Source organism: Budorcas taxicolor, chromosome 5, assembly GCF_023091745.1.
Source record: "Budorcas taxicolor isolate Tak-1 chromosome 5, Takin1.1, whole genome shotgun sequence".
In the NCBI taxonomy this organism is placed as follows: Eukaryota; Metazoa; Chordata; class Mammalia; order Artiodactyla; family Bovidae; genus Budorcas; species Budorcas taxicolor.
In genome coordinates, this window is record NC_068914.1 from 17,440,871 (window position 1) to 17,462,121 (window position 21,251).

The following is a 21,251-nucleotide window of genomic DNA, read 5'->3' on the forward strand; positions in this document are numbered from 1 at the left end:
CAATCACTCGCCATTCCTCACTACTCCCAAGATCTTTGTTACCACTAATCCGCTTTCTGTCTCTCTGAATTTGCCTGTTTAGATAGTTCCTATACGTGGAAACATGCAATATGTGGTCTTTTGTGTCTGGCATCTTTAACTTAGCATAATGTTTTCAAGATTCATCCATTTTTTTGCATGTATGATTACTTCACTCCCTTTTTTTCTTTTGCCAAATAGTATTTCAGTGTATGATAATACCTAATACCACGGTTTATTTGTTTATTTATTGGTTAAAGGACAATTTGTGTTTTTCCACCTGTTGGCTGTTGGGAATAAAGCTGTTATGAACATTTGTACAAGTGGTTTTTTTTTTTTTTTTTAATACCTGCTTTTACTTCCTTTGAGTTTCTACCTGGGAGTGAAATTCCTGGGTCATGTGGTACTTCTCTGTTTAATTTTTTATGGAACTGCCAGACTTCTACATATCAGCTGTACCATTTTACATTTATACTAGCAGGGTATGAGGGATTGCTTTGTAGCTTTTGAATTCATTTTCTTACTTCATCAGATGGTCTTAAGGTTATTCTGTTTAAACCTCATTCTGCTTAGACTGGATTCATTAACAGCTTTCTTACTCTTGGTACTGTCTGCTGTTCAGAATTATGTACACATTCATGACAGTTTTGTTCCCCAGAGATGACAGTTTTAAGAGGTCACTTATTTTACAACCAGTTGATGGTCCTTGAGCGTGTTAAATTTTTTTTTTTTTTTGCTTACAGTAATCACTGGCCAGCATCGAAGTGGTGTAATTTCAGCCCGAACTCGGATTGATGTTCTTCTGCTCACTTTTAGAAGAAAGCAGCCCTTCACTCACTTCCTTGCCTTTTTCCTCAATGAAGCTGAAGTTCAGGAGCGATTTCTGAAGTTCCAGGAGGAAGTCCTGGACAAGTGCTCCATGGTAAGCAACAAATAGAACAAAATTAAAAGTTGAAAAAGTATAAGGAAGAGTACAAAAATGACTCATAATTCAGACAGTAAAAAGATACACATCTCTTCTCCCACTGAAAAAGGGAACCATTTCTGATGGTTTCTTTTAATTCTGAACTGAAAAAAATATCTACAGATGTATCAGCACATGAGTTTCCATGTATTACAGAAATATCCTCTAAAAGATGACACAGAAGGATCATCCTAATGTACCTACCATTCTCCATCTTGTGAGTGTGTTTTTATGCATTTTAACACATGTATAGATTTCTTAGCCACTTAACCACAATCAGGATACAGAACAGCTGTACTTCCCCCAAAACTCCCTCACGTTGTCTCTTAGAGTCACCTCTTCCTCACCCCAAACCTTGGCAATCACTGATCCCTTCTTGGTTACTATTAGTATCGTCTTTCCTGAGAATATACTATATGTGAGATTGTGTTTTTTTTTCACTCAGTATAGTGGCTGAGTGGTGTGTTTCAGTAGTTTATCCTCTTTCATTGTTTCCAGTTTTTGGCAATTATAAGTAGAACTACTATAAACATTTGTGTACAGGTTTTTATGTGAACATAGTTTTCATTTCTTTAAGTACCGAGGAATGGGATTGCTGGGATATATGGTGGGTGTATTTTTTTTTTTTTAACATTCCAAAAATATTTTTAATATTTTTTAATATTTTTAATATTCCAAAATGTGATGGGTTTATTTTATTTTACTCTGATGTAAAACCAAAGATTCTACTACCGTACAGAGACCAATACATTGTAAGGTCATGAACAAGTGGTGTGGGACATGAAGGACGTGATGGACAACTGGAGGGTCAGGTCATCTCCTTTGAACATGACACTACACTGTTGCTGAGGAACACTTTGAAAATAACACTGCGGAACTGAACTGAAACGTGGCACTAACGTGACAGCTTCTGGGCACGCCTTCAAGCACCTCCCTTAGGATGGACTCAGTACCCTAAGCTTCAGTGTGGGGAGGAGTACAATTCTTGGGAAGAATAAAAAGTTCACACTTTTGAAATTTCACAGAAGAATTTTAAGGCCAAAACATAGTGGGTTCATTTCTCTTCATCTCCAGGGACAAAGCTGATGCTTTATTCAAAACTACATTAAGCTTCTAGTTCAAATCCCAGACCGACCTTGTGCCCTCCTGCATTGAAGTTCTTTCCATCTGTCAGAGCTGACAGGGTCAGTTTCACTCCTGGTCGAAGGGTCTGAGCGTAACCTAGTCCAGTCAGGCTGGCATTGTTTACTTTCACAGAGAGAGAAGTTCTGCAGTCCAGCTTGTACTTAGCAGTGATGCCGAAGCGGATGTTGTTACTGCCGGCTGTCCACACGGGGTTTATTGATGTTTCAGTCTTCTCATTCACTTTCTGGTAGATCGACCCTCCAAACTCAGTGCCATCATTCACGAGTGTGCAGCTGAAGTCTGCGGCCTTGTAACCTAGGGGGAAATTATTCTGTGACAGTTTGGATTTGGCTGTGTCAAAACTCATCTGATAGCCAGCAAGCCAACCTTCAAAGGCCAAAACGGCCCAGCCATAGATGGTTGGTTGTGAAAAATCTATATCAACATTATTGCCAACACTGAAACAATCCCATTTATATGAGGCCTTCAATTTCCCACTCTTCTTTCCTGTGTTCAGTACAAATATAGTATCAAGAGTTAGTTTCAACCCTTCGGCCAACTTATTCTCCTGAGAGGTTTCTGTCCCAAGAGTATTGTCTGTGTTCCACTTCTGGGTGAAGGTCAGTCCATAGTTACAGATCTTGTATTTGGTCTCTAGGCTGCCTGATGCTGTCCCTGTATCAGTGTAAGCATGACCAGAAGTAGAAAATTCCACTCCACTACATGACTTGGTTCTCAGATCTATTTTGACCATGCCAAATCCATATCCTTTGTTGAAGACATCTTTGGCAGCCTTTCCTAGGTCACAATAAGTCGGTGTGTTGCAGTCAGTCTGAAGGTCTTCTTTGGACCAACGCCATCCGCGCCTGCACAGCCCCACGCCCGCAGCGCCTGCGCTAGGTGTATTTTTAACTTCATAAGAAACTTCCAGACTGTTTTCAGAGTGCCTTTATTACCTTACACTCCCATCAGCAGCATAAGAGAATTCCAGCTGTTCTGCATCCTTACCAGTATCTGGTGGTGTTGGCAGTTTCATTTTAACCATTCTAATGAGTGTGTAGTGAGATCTTATGGTGGTTTTAATTTGCATTTCTTTAATGGCTAATGATGTTGCACATCTTTTTATTGTGTGTTTTTTAACCATTTTTATATCTGCTTTGGAGAGGTGTTGACTTTTTTTTTTAAGATTTATATTTTTATTTGTTTGATCGTGGTGGGTCTTTGTTGCTCATGTAGGCTTTTTGTAGTTGTGGTGAGCAGGGGCTACCCTTTGTTGCAGTTTGTGGGCTTCTCTTTGTCGTGGCTTCTCTTGTTGTTGCACAAGCTCTAGGTGTGTGGGCTTCAGTAGTTGCAGTGCATGGACTCAGTAGCTGTGGGATCTTCCTGGACCAGGCAAGGTGGATTCTTAACCACTGGGCCACAAGGGAAGCCCATGTTCACTTCTTATGCACAGCTTAAAATTGTTTTCCTACTGCTGAGTTTTGAGAGTTCTTTTGTAAATGTTACACATGCAAGTCCTTTCAAGGATATGTGATTTCCAAACTTTTTTTCCCCAGGCTGTAACTTATCTCTTCATCCTCTTATCAGTGACTTTTATAGAGCAAAAGTTTTAAATTTTGATGAAGTCCAATTTATTAATTTTTCTTTTATGGATTGAACTTTTAATGTCATATCTAAGAACTTTTTGCATAGCCCCAAGTCACAAAGATTTTCTCTTAGAATTTTTATGGGTTTGCTTTTTTACACTTAGATCTGTGATCTAGTTAATTTTTGTATTTGTTTAAGTTGTAAGGTTTAGGTCGAGGTTCATTTTTTTGCATATGGGTGTCCATACTGTGTTTTCTCAGTCTTGTAGTAAAGAGAGGAATAAAAGCATGTGGATAAAATAGAATGGTGGTTAGTATTTTTTTTGGTTCTTGAAACAGATGGACCTACATCTGATTCTGAGTTCTTCAATCTGTATAGACTTGAACAAGTGAACCTCTCCAAATTTTTACAGCCTGCTTTGGAGAGTTGTAGGAAGAATTAAATGAGATAACATATAGTACTCAGCACGGTGCTGGATACATAGGAAACATTTAATAAAACGTAACTGCTGTTCCTGATATTTTTATGACTGGTTAGGTTAAAAGTATTAGTATTACTTGGAGTATTCAGAGTAGATGAGCACTGTATTTGATAATTGTGGGCAAGGTCAGTGAAAATGATTTGGTGAGAGTTTTGGTAAGATCCTTTCTTCTTTTCCCTTTCCTTTCTCCATCCTGTCCATATTGCTCAAGCTGGATCTTAGGTATTAGGATAGAGTGAGATACAGGTATCCAGATATAGAGGTATTAGAATCCAAGTACTTTTGTGGGACGGGGGTGACAGTTGATCAACTTGATTATTTAAGATGATAAGATACAGACTGGACAAATGTGAGTAGATAGTACAGAACTGTATAATCTCAAAGTTTCTTACTTGGCATTTATGTGCTTGAACAAAGGTACATCTGTAAGTTCAGTACTCAAATACTATACATATGTGTGTATCCATGCATACGTATATGTGATTAGAAAGCCATCAGAATATTACTCATTGTCTTTAGTCAACCACCAGAGTATCTTTTTTCCCCTTAAAATTTCATAGCAAGATGATTTCATTCTCAGTGGGAGTGGAGGGTAGGGTAGGAGAAGATCAGGAATACTGAAGTTTCAGTATAGTTTGGATAAATTTTGTGGGGGTCATGCTGGTAAGTTTTGGAATTATTTTACCTTGTAAGCACCACTTATTGAAGCTTAATGATTATTTATTTTTTGAAATATTACAAATACCTGATATGTGACAAGCAGATTGTAATAAATTGGCTTTTTTCTTTCTCTTTCTCTCTATATATGTGTGAATGTCTTTCACTTTTCTTTTGTTTCCTGGCATGGGCTGAAAAGGAATAAATATTGGAATGATTACTTTAACTCAGCTGGAATGAGATTGGCCCCTGTGTGTATCATGCTGGCCTTAATCAGTCCCAAGTACTTCCTTCCTGCTCTCAGGGAGACTCCACACTGACATGTCTTCTTCCTGCTTTTAAATCAGATCTTGATAACAGCAGGGAAGTAAGCACAGCATAAAACAGTAAATAAGGAACCATTATCTACCTATTACATGGAAGAAAGTTTTACTGAATTTCATTCTAATGTTAGACTGATAAGCAGATGGCTATAAAACCATGCAGGCATTTTCCACTGGTACTCTGCTTTTATTTTTCCAACTGAGGAGAGTTCTTTTCTGGTAACTTGGAAGAATGTATACCTGTTCATTGAGATATCAGTTGTTTCCTGAAAGACCATGTGGCTCTCAGTCTTATTTTGATTCCTCTGACACTTATCTGACATCTCTGATGAGAATTTCTTCATCTCTAAAATAGGAGTGGTCTTAGCATTTTCTTCCTTATAAGAAAGAGATGACATCTCTTGGTATAAAGTTGGCTCATACATTAAAAAAATTTACATGTGTATGTATTATATATATTTACTAAAATTGTTACACATAGTGTTTTTTAAATTACCTTTTTGGGTTTTTTTTTTTTGGCTGTACATGGCTTTTGGTATCTCAGTTCGTTGACTGGGGTGGAACCAGGGCCATAGCAGTGAGAGTCCGGAATCCTAACCACTAGGCAACCATGGGCCTCCCTATCTTTTTGATTTAACAACATGTTTTGGGTCAATATATATAAATCTAATTGGTGCCTTTAGGTGCTGTAAGATCCTAGTCTATGTATGTACCATAACTTATTTCATCAATCCCCTGCAATGGACCACTAAAGGAAATTATTTCTATTACATAATGCTATAATGAACATTTTTGTAAATACATCTTTGTGTTTTTGGCTGACAGTTTCTTTGGGGTACATTTTGGGATAAATTCTTAGAATTGGAATACATGGGTTCAGTTCAGTTCAGTCACTCAGTCGTGTCTGACTCTTTGCAACACCATGAATCACAGCATGCCAGGCCACCCTGTCCATCACCAACTCCTAGAGTTTACTCAAACTCATGTCCATCGAGTCAGTGATGCCATCCAGCCATCTCATCCTCTGTTGTCCCCTTCTCCTCCTGTCCCCAATCCCTCCCAGCGTCAGAGTCCTTTCCAATGAGTCAACTCTTTGCATGAGGTGGCCGCAGTATTGGAGTTGCAGCTTTAGCATCAGTCCTTCCAATGAACACCCAGGACTGATCTCCTTTAGGATGGACTGGTTGGATCTCCTTGCAGTCCAAGGGACTCTAAAGAGTCTTCTCCAACACCACAGTTCGAAAGCATCAATTGTTCAGCGCTCAGCTTTCTTCACAGTCCAACTCTCAGCTTTCTTCACAGTCCAACTCTCACATCCATACATGACCACTGGAAAAACCATAGCCTTGACTAGATGGACCTTTGTCGGCAAAGAATGTCTCTGCTTTTGAATATGCTATCTAGGTTGGTCATAACTTTCCTTCTAAGGAGTAAGCGTCTTTTAATTTCATGGCTGCAGTCACCATCTGCAGTGATTTTGGAGCCCAGAAAAATAAAGTCAGCCACTGTTTCCACTGTTTCCTTGTCTATTTCCCATGAAGTGATGGGACCAGATGCCATGATCTTAGTTTTCTGAACGTTGAGCTTTAAGCCAACTTTTTCACTCTCCTCTTTCACTTTCATCAAGAGGCTTTTTAGTTCCTCTTCACTTTCTGCCATAAGGGTGGTGTCATCTGCATATCTGAGGTTATTGATATTTCTCCCAACAATCTTGATTCCAGCTTGTGCTTCTTCCAGCCCAGCATTTCTCATATGTACTCTGCATATAAGTTAAATAAGCAGGGGGACAATATACAGCCTTGACGTACTCCGCTTTCTATTTGGAACCGGTCTGTTGTTCCATGTCCAGTTCTGACTGTTGCTTCCTGACCTGCATATAGGTTTCTCAAGAGGCAGGTTAGGTGGTCTGGTAATCCCATCTCTTTCAGAATTTTCCACAGTTTATTGTGATCCACACAGTCAAAGGCTTTGGCAGAGTCAATCAAGCAGAAATAGATGTTTTTCTGGAACTCTCTTGCCTTTTCCATGATCCAGCGGATGGTGGCAATTTGATCTCTGGTTCCTCTGCCTTTTCGAAAACCAGCTTGAACATCTGGAAGTTCACAGTTCATGTATTGCTGAAGTCTGGCTTGGAGAATTTTGAGCATTATTTTACTAGCGTGTGAGATGAGTGCAGTTGTGTGGTAGTTTGAGCGTTCTTTGGCATTGCCTTTCTTTTGGGATTGGAATGAAAACTGACCTTTTCCAGTCCTGTGGCCACTGCTGAGTTTTCCAAATTTGCTGGCATATTGTGTGCAGCACTTTCACAGCATCATCTTTCAAGATTTGAAATAGCTCCACTGGAATTCCATCACCTCCACTAGCTTTGTTCATAGTGATGCTTCCTAAGGCCCACTTGACTTCACATTCCAGGATGTCTGGCTCTAGGTGAGTGATCACACCGTTGTGATTATCTGGGTCGTGAAGATCTTTTTTGTACAGTTCTTCTGTGTATTCTTGCCACCTCTTCTTAATGGCTTCTGTTTCTGTTAGGTCCATATCATTTCTGTCCTTTATTGAGCCCATCTTTGCATGAAATGTTCCCTTGGTATCTCTAAGTTTCTTGAAGAGATCTCTAGTCTTTCCCATTCTGTTTTCCTCTATTTCTTTGCATTGATCGCTGAGGAAGGCTTTCTTATCTCTCCTTGCTATTCTTTGGAACTCTGCATTCAGATGCTTGTATTTTTCCTTTTCTCCTTTGCTTTTCACTTGTAAGGCCTCCCCAGACAGCCATTTTGCTTTTTTGCATTTCTTTTCCATGGGGATGGTCTGGATCCCTGTTTCCTTGGTCCATAGTTCATCAGGCACTCTGTCAGGCACTCAGATCTAGTCCCTTAAGTCTATTTCTCACTTCCACTGTATAATCATAAGGGATTTGATTTAGGTCATACCTGAATGGTCTAGTTGTTTTCCCTACTTTATTCAATTTACATCTGAGTTTGGCAATAAGGAGTTCATGATCTGAGCCACAGTCAGCTCCTGGTCTTGTTTTTGCTGACTGTATAGAGCTTCTCCATCTTTGGCTGCAAAGAATATAATCAGTCTGATTTCGGTGTTGATTGTCTGCTGATGTCCATGTGTAGCGTCTTCTCTTGTGTTGTTATAAGAGCGTGTTTGCTATGAGCAGTGCATTCTATTGGCAAAACTCTAGATAGGTGTTGCAAGAGGGCATCAGAGGGCAGACACACTGAAATCATAATCACAGAAAACTAGTCAGTCAGATCACATGGACCACAGCCTTGTCTAACTCAGTGAAACTAAGCCATGCCATGTGGGGCCACCCAAGACGGGCAGGTCATGGAGAGGTCTGACAGAATGTGGTCCACTGGAGAAGGGAACGGAAAACCACTTCAGTATTCTTGCCTTGAGAACCCCATGAACAGTATGATACATGGGTTAGGGAAATGTAAACTCAAAATTTTTTGATAGATTTTTTCCATTTTATTTTAAAAATCAACTTTATTGAGTTACAACTTACAAAGAGCATAATGCACATATAATATAAAGCATAATGCTTAAAATATAAAGCATATTTTAAGAATATGCTTTGAGTTTTGCAGCTGTGCAACAACCATCAAAAACGAGATGTAGAACATTTCCATTAGCCCCAAAAATTGCTTTGTACATCTTTGCAGCCACTTCCACTTCCTGCCATCTCATCTCCTACCAGTAATTCCAGCCAACCACTTATCTGCTGTTACTATTGGATTTCCCTTTGCTAGAGTTTCATATAAATGGAATTATGCAGCGTGTAGTCTTTTTGCTGTTGTTGTTGTTTGGTTGTGCCATGCAGCATGTGGGATCTTAGTTCCCTGACCAGCGATTGAACCCATGCCCCCTGCAGTGAAAGCACGGAATCTTTACCTCTGAGAAGACCCCAGGATATAGTCTTTGTGGCTTTTATTATTTTGTTCAGTGGAACATTTTTGAGCTTCATTCATGTTGGTGTGTGTTACAGTAGTTCATTTCTTTTTGTTGCTAAGTATATTCCTTTGCATGACTGTACCAAAATGCGTGTGCTGCTGCTGCTGCTGTTAAGTCAATTCAGTCGTGTCCGACTCTGTGCGACCCCTGAGACTGCAGCCCACCAGGCTCCCCCGTCCCTGGGATTCTCCAGGCAAGAACACTGGAGTGGGTTGCCATTTCCTTCTCTAATGCATGAAAGTGAAAAGTGAAAGTGAAGTCGCTCAGTCGTGTCCGACTCTTCGAGACCCCATGGACTGCAGCCTACCAGGCTCCTCCGTCCATGGGATTTTCCTGGGAAGAGTACTGGAGTGGGGTGCCATCGCCTTCTCTGTCGGTGGTTTCCAGTGTATTGTCAATGAACCTATTTTAATCATTTGTATAGAAATCTTTGTGTTAAGTATGTTTTTATTCCTCTTGGGCTGGTATTTAGGAGTATAATTGTTGGATCAAGTGCAGATATATATTAAATTTTATAGAAAACTGTTAAAACTATTTCAGGTGTGGTTGTGCCTCTTCCTACCACTAATGATGTATGAAGAGTTTAGGTTCAACATTTGGTGGTGTCTTATTTTTTCAATTGTTTATTGAAGTATAGTTGATTTACAATGTTTTGTTAGTTTCTGGTATATAACAAAGTGATTCATACACATACATCATACACATACTCTTTCACATTCCTTTCCCTTATGGTTTATTATAGGATATTGAATATAGTTCCCTGTGTGATATAGTAGGACCCTGTTGTTTATCTATTTTATATATAGTTTGTATCTGTTAATCCCAATCTCCTGATTTCTCTCTCACTAATCCTTTTTACCCTTTGGCAATCATAAGTTTGTGTTCTATGTGTGTGTTTCTTTGTTTTGTAAATAAATTCATTTGTATCATATGTTTCCACATGTAAGTGATGTCATATGATATTTGTCTTTCTATTGGACATACGGCTAGGACCTTGAATGTAGTATTGAGTAGAAGATGTGAGAGGGGACATTCTTTTCTTGTTCTCCATCATAGGGGAACAATATTCAGTCTTTTACTATTACTATTATTGTTTTTTTGACTACACCACAGAGCATGTGGGATCTTAGTCTGTTGCAGTGAAAGGGCTGAGTCTTCCCTGCTGGATTCCCAGGGAAGTCCTCAGTCTTTTAGTATTAAGTTTTACAGATGCTCTTTATCTGGGTAAGGAAATTCCATTCTCTTTCTAGTTTGCTGAGAGTTTAAAAAAAAAAATCAAAACTGAGTATTAAACTTTGTTAATCTTTTTAAATATGAGATTTATGTATTTTCCTTTATAGTATAAATGCACTTGATTACATTTATTAATTTTTTAAATGTTAAGCCGGTCTGGCTCTTTAGATAACCTCACTTATTTTTGATGTATTATCATTTTTATATTTTCCTAGATTTGTGCTTGCTTTAGCAACACTTATACTAAAACTGGATTTTGATGGATTTGATTTACTAGAGCTTAATTATTAAGGAGTTTTATATCTCTGTTCATAGGAGATACTGGTTTTAATTTTTTTGTGATGTCTTCACCTGTATGTGTTTGTATAACTAGCTTCAGGTGTGCAGCAAAGTGATTCAGTTATGTGTGTGTATATATGTGTCTTCTGTTTCAGATTCTTTTCCATTATAGGTTGTTACAAGACATTGAATATAGTTAGTTCCCTATGCTATATAATAGGTCCTTGTGGTTTATTTATTTTCTACATAGTAGTGTGTATATGTTAATCCCAAACTCCTAAATTATCTCTAACTCTTACACCCCAGCCCTGCTATACTTTCTGGTAAACAAATTTGTTTTCTGTGTCTGAGTCTATTTCTGTTTCGTAAATAATTCATTTATATCACTTTTTTAGTCTTCATCTGGTTTTGGTATTAGGGGTAGTACTAACCATCTGATTAAAAACCAGATTAGTCAAGTGAGTTAAGAAGTGTTCTCTTCTAACTTTCTGGGTTCGTGTAAATTTGTGTAGGTATTGTTTTTTCTTAAATGTTTAAGAAAATTCATCATTTTAAGCCATCTAGATCTGTAGGTTTCTATTGTCTGACCCTGCGACCCCAAGGACTGTAGCACACCAGGCTTCCCTGTCCTTCACCATCTCCTGGAGTTTGCTCAAACTCATGATCTTAGTTTTTTGAATGTTGCATTTTAAGCCAGCTTTTTCACTTTCCTCTTTCACCTTCATCAAGAGGTTCTTTAGTTCCTCTTTGCTTTCTGCCATTAGAATGGTGTCATCTGCTTATCTGAGCTTGTTGATCTTGATTCCAGCTTGTGATTCATCTAGCCCAGCATTTCACATGATGTACTCTGCATATAAGTTAAATAAGCAGGGTGACAATATACAGCCTTGACGTACTTCTTTCCCAATTTTGAACCAGTCCACTGTTCCTTGTCCGGTTCTAACTCTTGCTTCCTGACCTGCATACAGGTTTCTCAGGAAGCAAGTAAGGTGATCTGATTTTCCCTTCTTTTTAAGAATTTTCCACAGTTTGTTGTGATCCACAGTCAAAGGCTTTAGTGTAGTCAATGAAGCAGAAGTAGATGTTTTCCTGGAATTCCCTTGATCCAACGGATGTTGGCAATTTGATCTCTGGTTCCTCTGCCTTTTCTAAATCCAGTTTGTACATTTAGAGGTTCTCGATTCACATACTGCTGAAGCTGAGCTTGAAGGATTTTGTGCATTACTTTGCTAGCATGTGAGATGAGTGCAATTGTGTGGTAGCTTGAACATTCTTTGACATTGCCTTTCTTTGGAATTTGAACGAAAACAGACCTTTTCTAGTCCCCACTGCTGAGTTTTCCAAATTTGATGACATATTGAGTGCATTAAGTACAAAAAAGATCTTCGCGACCCATATAATCATGATGGTGTGATCACTCACCTAGAGCCAGACATCCTGGAATGTGAAGTCAAGATGTAGGAAGCATCACTACAAACAGAGCTAGTGGAGGTGATGGAATTCCAGTTGAGCTATTTCAAATCCTGAAAGATGGTGCTGTAAAAGTGCTGCACTCAATATTCCAGCAAATTTGGAAAACTCAGCAGTGGCCACAGGACTGGAAACGGTCAGTTTTCATTCCAATCCCAAAAGAAAGGTGATGCCAAAGAATGCTCAAACTACCACACAATTGCACTCATCTCACACGCTAGTAAAATAATGCTCAAAATTCTCCAAGCCAGGCTTCAGCAGTACGTGAACCGTGAACTTCCAGATGTTCAAGCTGGGTTTAGAAAAGGCAGAGGAACCAGAGATCAAATTGCCAATATCCGCTGGATCATGGAAAAGGCAAGAGAGTTCCAGAAAAACATCTATTTCTGCTTTATTGACTATGTCAAAGCCTTTGACTGTGTGGATCACAATAAACTGTGGAAAATTCTGAAAGAGATGGGAATACTAGACCACCTGACCTGCCTCTTGAGAAACCTATATGCAGGTCAGGAAGCAACAGTCAGAACTGGACATGGAACAACAGACTGGTTCCAAATAGGAAATGGAGTACGTCAAGGCTGTATATTGTCACCCTGCTTATTTAATTTATATGCAGAGTACATCATGAGAAACGCTAGGCTGGAGTAAGCACAAGCTGGAATCAAGATTGCCGGGAGAAATATCAATAACCTCAGATATGCAGATGACGCTACCCATATGAAAGAAAGTGAAGAACTGAAGAGCCTCTTGATGAAAGTGAAAGAGGAGAGTGAAAAAGTTGGCTTAAAGCTCAACATTCAGAAAGCTAAGATTATGGCATCTGGTCCCATCACTTCATGGGAAATAGACAAGGAAACAGTGGAAACTGTGGCTGACTTTATTTTTCTGGGCTCCAAAATCACTGCAGATGGTGACTGCAGCCATGAAATTAAAAGACGCTTACTCCTTAGAAGGAAAGTTATGACCAACCTAGATAGCATATTGAAAAGCAGAGCCATTACTTTGCCAACAAAGGTCCGTCTAGTCAAGGCTATGGTTTTTCCAATGGTCATGTATGGATGTGAGAGTTGGACTGACTATAAAGAAAGCTGAGCGGCGAAGAATTGATGCTTTTGAACTGTGGTGTTGGAGAAGACTCTTGAGAGTCCCTTGGACTGCAAGGAGATCCAACCAGTCCATCTTAAAGGAGATCAGTGTTGGGTGTTCATTGGAAGGACTGATTTTGAAGCTGCAACTCCAAGACTTTGGCCACCTGATGTGAAGAGCTGACTCATTTGAAAGAGGCGGATGCTGGGAAAGATTGAGGGCAGGAGGAGAAGGACAGAGGATGAGATGATTGGATGGCATCACCAACTCAATGGACATGGGTTTGGGTGGACTCTGGGAGTTGGTGATGGACAGGGAGGCCTGGCATGCTGCGGTTCATGGTGTTGCAAAGAGTCGGACACGACTGAACGACTGAACTGAACTGAGTGCATTACTTTAACAGCATCAGCTTTTAGGATTTGAAATAGCTTGGATGGAATTTCATCACCTCCACTAGCTTTGTTTATAGTAGTGCTTCCTAAGGCCCACATGACTGCATATTCCAGGATGTCTGACTCTAGGTATGTGTGTGACCACACCATTGTAGTTATCTCAATCATTGAGAGCTTTTTGGTATGATTCTTCTGTGTATTCTTGCCAACTCTTCTTAATCCCTTCTGCTTCTGTTAGGTCCTTGTCGTTTTTGTCCTTTATTGTGCCCATCTTTGTATGAAATGTTTGATTGTTATCTCTGATTTTCTTGAAGCGATCTCTAGTCTTTCCCATTCTATTGTTTTCCTCTATTTCTTTGCATTGTTCACTTAAGAAGACTTTTCTTGTCTCTCCTGGCTATTTGCTGGAACTCTGTGTTCAGTTATGTATATCTTTTGTTTCTCCTTTGCCTTTCACTTCTTTTCTCAGCTGTGTCTGGTGCTGTAAGTAAAGTCTGATGCTGTAAAGAGGAATATTGGATAGGAACCTGGAATGTTAAGTCCATGAATCAAGGTAAATTGGAGGTGGTCAGGCAGTAGATAGCAAGAGTGAACATTGACATTTTAGGAATCAGTGGACTAAAATGGACAGGAATGGATGAATTTAATTCAGATAACCATTGTATCTACTACTGTGGGTAAGAAATCCCTTAGAAGAAATAGAGTAGCCATCATAGTCAGTGAAAGAGTATGAAATGCAGTATGTGGCTTCAGTCCCAAGAACAACAAAATGATCTTGGTTTGTTTCCAAGGCAAACTATTCAACATCACAGTAATCCAAGTCTAGGCCCCAGCCACTAATGCTCAAGAAGATGAAGTGAAACGGTTCTGTGAAAACCTACAAGACCTTGTGGAACTAACACCAAAAAGACATGTCCTTTTCACTGTAGGGTATTGAAATGCAAAAATTGGAAGTCAAGAGATACCTGGAATAACAGGCAAGTTTGGCCTTGGACTACAAAATGAAGCAGGGCAAAGGTTAAGAGTTTTGCCAAGAGAACATACTGGTCATAGCAAATACCCTCTTCCAACAAGAGATAACTCTACACATGGACATCACCAGGTTGATTATATTCTTTGCAGCTGAAGATGGAGAACTATATACTCAGCAAAAACAAGACCTGGAGCTGACTGGGTCTCAGATTATCAGCTCCTTATTGCAAAATTCAGGCTTAAATTGAAGAAAGTAGGGAAAGCCACTAGGCCATTCAGGTATGACCTAAATCAAATCTCTTATGATTATACAGTGGAGGTGATGAATAGATTCAAGAGATTAGATCTGGTAGACAGAGTGCCTGGAGAACTATGAATGGAGATTGGTAACATTGTAGGTTTCTGAAAAGGTTTTAAATTAGGAATTTATTTAGTCGAGTTAGAAGTATCCAGATTATCTACTTCTTGAGTATGTTTTTGTAATTTGTGTCTTTGAGAGAATTTGTTTGTTTCATCTAAAGTTTTTGAATTTCTTTAGATGGAAGTGTTAATATTTTATCATTCTTTCATGTCTGTCGCCCTGAAGTGATGTTCCCTCTTTTCTTGCTGATATTGGTAATTTGTGCCTAGTCTTTTATTCCTGATCTCTCTGGCAAGAGGTTTATCAGTTGTATTGGTCTTATAACAAGAACAACAGAAAGCTTTTGGTTCCACTGATTTTTCTCTATTGTTTGTCCATTTTCTGTTTTATTGACTTCTGCTTTTATCTGTATTGTTACATTTCTTATGCCTAGCTTTGGGTTTAATTTGCTCTTTTTTTGGTTGCTTAATGTAGTGACTTAAAATTACTGATTTGAGACTTTTCTTAGTATTTTAGTGTTTTAAAATATTTTAAGTAAACATTTTTGAGATAATTGTCAATTCATTTGCAATTATAAGTCTTGTGATTTATTTCATCTATTTAGAAGTATGTTGTTTAGTTTTCTACATTTGGTTTGGGTTTTTTTTTTTGTTACTGTTACAGATATCTCTGTTACTGATTTACAGTTTGATTCTGTTTGTCAAATAATGTTCTGTATGATATCAGGTCTTTTAGATACATTTGTACCCTGTTTTCTGTTACAGAATATTATCTATCTTGGTAAATGTTCTTTGTACATTTAAAAGGATGTACATTCTGATGTTTTTTAATTGATCTATAAATCTGTAAATATACCATCTAGGTGTTAGTGATCATTGTCTTGTATATCCATATTGATTTTCTGTCTACTCGTTCTGTTAACTACTGAGAGAGGACTGTTGAAATCTCCAACAGTAATTGTAGATTCGTCTATTCCTCCTTTCAGTTGTGTCAGTTTTTCCATATCTTCTTGGCAGATCAGTTCCTTTATAATTATGAAGCGTCCCTCTTTATCCCCGACAGTATTCCTTGTTCTGAGGTCTACTTTTTTAGATATTAATATAGCCACTCCAGCTTTCTTTGATTTGTATTTTCCATTGTATATATTTTTTTATTCTTTCACTTTTATTTATTATTTTTAAATTAATTTATTTTTGACTGTCCTGGGTCTTCGTTGATGGTTTCAGCCTTTCCCTAGTTGCAGCGAGTGGAGGCTACTCTTTGTTGCCATGCTCAGGCTTCTCACTGTGGTAGCTTATTTTCCTGCAGAGCATGTTCTCTGGAGTGCTTGGGCTTCGGTAGTTGTGTTTTGTGGGCTCAGTAGTTGTGATGCACAGGCTTAGTTGCTCTATGGCACGTGGGATCTTAGTTCCTAGGTCAGAATGAGCCCAGGTCCCCTGCATTGGCAGCAGATTCTTAACCACTGGACAATGAGAAAGTCCCTAAGTGGATTTCTTACAGATAGCATATAATTGATTTTTTAAAAATCTGGTCTGTCATCTCTACCTTTTAAGTGGAATGACTAGATTGTTTACTTTTAATGTAGTTATAGACATAGGTGGGTTTAAGTCCACCATTTTGTGATTTTTTTTTTTTTTTGGTCTTATCTTTCCTTTGTTCATTTTTTCCTAACATTTTTTAGATTGAGGGTTTTTAAAACTTTCATTTTCTTGACACTGTTGGCTTATTAGCTACAACCATTTTATTTTTTAGTAAATGTTGATAGGTTTACAATATGTATTTAATTCATCACCTTCAAATAATATTATATAACTTAACATATAATTTAAGAACCTCACAATATGTCATTTTTTCCCTTCCTTCTGTCCTTTGTCTAATTGTCATTAATCTTGCTTCTATTTATAAACAACTTTCTGTAAGATTTCTTATAGTCTGCTGGTACTGGATACACTTTCAGTTTTTTTTTTTTTTGTATGAAATGTCTTTAATTCGTCGTCTTTTTTGAAAGATAATTTTTACTGGTTATAGGATATTTTTTCTTTTGGAATGTTTTTAAAAATTATTTATTTATTTACTTTTGATTGGAATGGACGTTGGATGCTGTATCCTGCTTCTCGCTGGCATTTTCCTCAGGCTTAGCATCCACTGGTGATTCTTACCTGATGTTGCTTGCAAAATGATTCTAGCACTTGCCCTGCATTTAGTATTCAATTTTCTGCATTCATTTGTAAGCAGGAGACCTTCCTTCTCACCTTACTTTTAAATTTATTTGTTATGAGCGTGATTTCACAAATTTTATTTTCCAACGGCTTATAATTTACTGTTGTGCTTAATTATTTTGATACTTAAATTGTCTCAGATTTATCTTGGGGTCCTCTGAAGCCTTTTCTGGGGATGCATTTTCTTTGGCCTGTATTTGTACTTTTGTTTCAGTTCTCCCATATATATGTATACATGTCTGCTTTAAAATGTCTTAATTTCTCTAAGTTCTCACCCAGTGCCTCCCCTTAGAGCTTTAGTTATTCTGTTGTATTCTCCCAGTAATCTCTTGTCCCCAGTAAAAGATTTGCCATCTCCTGTAGTTCCTTTTCTCCGTCTGCAGGCAATTAACACTTCTTACAGTGGCCTCCAACCTGATATACAGACTATGCTTCTGTCCCCAACAGCACTGCAAGTTAGGCAAGACAGAAACCAGTTCCTCAGGCAGCCTCTTAATAAGCCGGAACATTGCAAACCACTTTTATTCTTCTTCTCCCCTGCTGGAGGAGCAGAAACTGGGTGGCTTCCTTCTGATCTGTTGTGATGTCCTAGGGCAGAGTATAGGGCAGGGGACAGGTAGAAAACATGAGGGTTCCTACCATTTTGAGTGCAGTTTTCCTTTGGTTAGGTGTTTGTCTGGTTATTGCAGGTTCTTAACTCATCTCTAGCATTCTCCCAAAGCTACTTTCGTCCATATGTTGTTTATTTAGTGTTTCTGTCTGGGAATGAGAGCTTGATTCTTCTTTGTGATTGCTCCCTCTTCCCAGTCCCTAACAGTCACTAATCTACTTTCTGTCTCTGTGAATTTGCCTATACTGAATATTTGACAGAAATGGACTCATACAATATGGGGCCTTTGTCTCTGGGCATCTTTCATTTATAATGTATTTAAGATTTATCCATGTTTTATCACGTAGTGCTACTTCATGTCTTCTAATGGCCAAGTAATATTCCAGTGTATGGCTGTACCACATTTTGTTTATGCCTTCATCACTTGGTGAATATTTTGAGTTGTTTCTGCTTTGGGCTTTTATAAATAATGCTGCTATTCATACATGTTTTCTTGTAATAATTTGTAATATTGTAAACAAGGCTGAGTTTCCCATTTTTATTCATTTAATTGACCTTGATCTGATAAAAGAAAATAACTCTTGCATTATGCTAGACAGTGTTCTAAATGCCTCCTTTGCTTATTTTGTGTCATCATCAGTGTTTCCCTTTGAGTGAGATATTGCTTTTCCATTTTACTTATTAAGAAACTGAAGTTTAGAGATGATAATTTTCTCAAGGTACCACAGCTAGTAGGTCCATCATGCTAAGCAGGACAGATGATGCAAAGTTGTGTAGGTTTATACGGCTGCAGTTTATACAGTCCAATAGAACAGGTAGATGAAATTGGTTCTTGGAGTCACTGTGGAAAATTATTTGAATGGAAAAAAAAAAACCGTTTGGGGCTTTCCTGGTGGTCCAGTGGTTAGGACTCTGTGCTCCCAGTGCAGGAGGCGCAGGTGCAGTCCCTGGCTGGGAAGCTAGGCTCTCACATGCTGCGCATCATGGCTAAAACCAAAACCGTAACCAAAAAGCCTCCAAAAACTGTTCAAATTGAAGATACTTTGCTTATCTGTAACCACTTGCACCAGTCTTTCAGCAAGATTTTTTCGGGCCCAACCTTGACTAGAGTTGGATAGTGATTTGCACGGTACGGGTTTCCCTGGTGGCTCCTGCGGTAAAGAATCTGCCCACAATGCAGGAGAACTGGATTTGATCCCTGGGTCAGGAGGATCCCCTGGAGAAGGGAATGACTACTCACTCCAGTATTCTTGCCTGGTGAATTCATTCCATGGACAGAGGAGCTTGGTGGACTATAGTCCATGAGTTCACAAAGAGTCGGACATGACTGAGCAATGAACACGTTCACTGAGCATTCAGAAAAGCTCCACGGGGTCTTCCCAGTTGTGCTTGGGTTTTTCAACTCCAAATCATATTCTGTTCTCTAATAGTTAAAAAAGTTATCATGTGGATCAGATGTTAAAAAGAAGGACTTCTGTTTATTAGGGTTATCCATCTTCACTCCTGAATCGGGACCGAAGGAGGTAAGATTCTTTATCTTTTTAAAAATTCGTTCATATTATTAGTTTTTTTCTTTCCTTGAGAAGGCGAATTTATCCTTCTTTGTAGCTGTGCCAAGTGTGTGAAGTTCTTTTGGGATCTCTGAGGTGCAATAGGAATATAGGTAATGTTGAAAAAGGAATTTATTAGTTTACATTTAAATCTTGCTCTTCTATATTCGGTTTCTACTGCTGTGTAATAACTTACCACAGTCTTAGCGGCTTAAAACCACACTCATTTATCATTTCACAATATTGTAGTAGTTTTGTAGATCAGAAGACCTGGTGGACTCTATGGCATTCTCTGCATAGAGTCTCACAAGGCCAAAATCAAGGCATTGGCCAGACTGATCTCTTATCTGGAGGCCCTGGAGGAGAATCCACTTCCAGGTTCATTCACAGTGTTGTCAGATTTCAGTTCCTTGTGGCTATGGGTCTGAAGTCCCTGTTCCCTTGACATGTGGCCGTTCTTGTTTCTGTCATATCCTTTCTGTGCTTCACAACTCTGACTTGTGCCACCAGCCAGAGAATACTCTGCCTCATAAAGAGGTCATGTGTACAGATCAGGCTTACTGGGGTAATCTGCCTATGTTAAGGTCAGCTGTGCCATTATATACTATAATATAATATAGTATAATCATAGCAGTGATATCACATTCACAGGTTCTATCCACAGTCAAAGGGGATTCTATGAGGTTAAGGGTCTTTGAGGATCATTCTTAGAATTCTGCCTATCATAGCTATTAATGTTCATTTTAAAACATTGTGGTGAAGGTCACATTTTTGATTCAGCAGATAACTTTTCTACTCTCGGGTTTCATCGTTCCCTTCCCTCACCCTTCCTAGAATTCTTTTCTTCCTTAAAATAGTGGGCCCCTTTTCTTTCTTTATTTGATAGTATGCTTGTCCTTGATCCCACCCTTGATTCTCTTAAGGAAACCCTGTATTTACCTTTTAGAATAACGTTTCCTGAAATAATTTTCTTTTATGCTGATCAATTATATAAGAAATGTTGTTTGACTACAGACGTTAACACCATCATCTTTGTGCTTCAGCTCCCTAAGCCTGAGTATTTAATGTAGGATTTAGCTACTCACAGACATCAGAAAGGTATTTTTCATCTATGTGATCTGCAGATGAACTGCACTTTTTCACTGTTTGCTATCTTGCATTAAGATTCAAAGATGTCTTGTCTGCAAGTTCAAGAAGCATAATATATTAAAACCCTGTATATCTCTCAATCTATCTATAGCTAGTAATGCTGCTATAATTCCATTTTATCTCACAGCAGGGTCTAGTAGAAAGCACATCAGTAATGAAAAATAATAATTCAAAACTGTGTTCGGTGGAGCATTCTGAAAGCTTATAGATATGTCTGAAGCAACAGGGGACTTTTTCGGCTGCCTGGAGAACCTGATAGGTTATAGACCAGAAACTACATCATTCTGCTCATATTGTAGTCTGAAGGTTGACACTAGGCAGAAATGGCTCTTGGATCTAGGGTTCATATCCTCTCCCCAAGTTAGGATAATTTTTTTCCATTTAGTAGTATTCACTGAAGAAGAAAATTTATATATAAAAGCTTTAGTGTATAATTTAGGGTTTTTCATGTGTAAAGGGAGCTGCAGGATTTATAATTATCTTGTGAACTAATTTAGAGCAAAGACAGATAACAGGCATACCTTGGAGATATTGCAAGTTTGGTTCCAGACCACTGCAATAAAGTGAATATTATAATAAAGTGAGTTACATGAATTTTTTGGTTTCCCGGTTTGGTGTCTAAAAGCGTATATATCTTGATTAAAAATAATGTTGTTTGAAAAATGGTGCCAATAGTCTTGCTCCACTCAGAGTTGCTACAAAACCTCAATTTGTAAAAAACGTATCTGTGAAGCACAGTAAAGCGAAGCACAATTAAACAAGGTGTGTCTGTAGTTGTCTTTGATTGTAATAAAAGTTGTGAATGCCTGAGG

General features: G+C 38.5%; 1 protein-coding gene and 1 pseudogene across 1 annotated transcript in view; one reads left to right on the forward strand and one right to left on the reverse strand.

The window, feature by feature from the left end:
- The window catches only part of ASCC1 (activating signal cointegrator 1 complex subunit 1), a 116,619-nt gene that overhangs the window by 10,427 nt on the left and 84,941 nt on the right, over positions 1-21,251 (forward strand). The window contains exon 5 of the mRNA XM_052639502.1: positions 762-940. Within this exon, the coding sequence (XP_052495462.1) occupies positions 762-940 (179 nt within the window). The remainder of the gene's footprint in view (positions 1-761; positions 941-21,251) is intronic.
- LOC128047353 (voltage-dependent anion-selective channel protein 3-like) lies at positions 1,942-2,890 on the reverse strand (annotated as a pseudogene).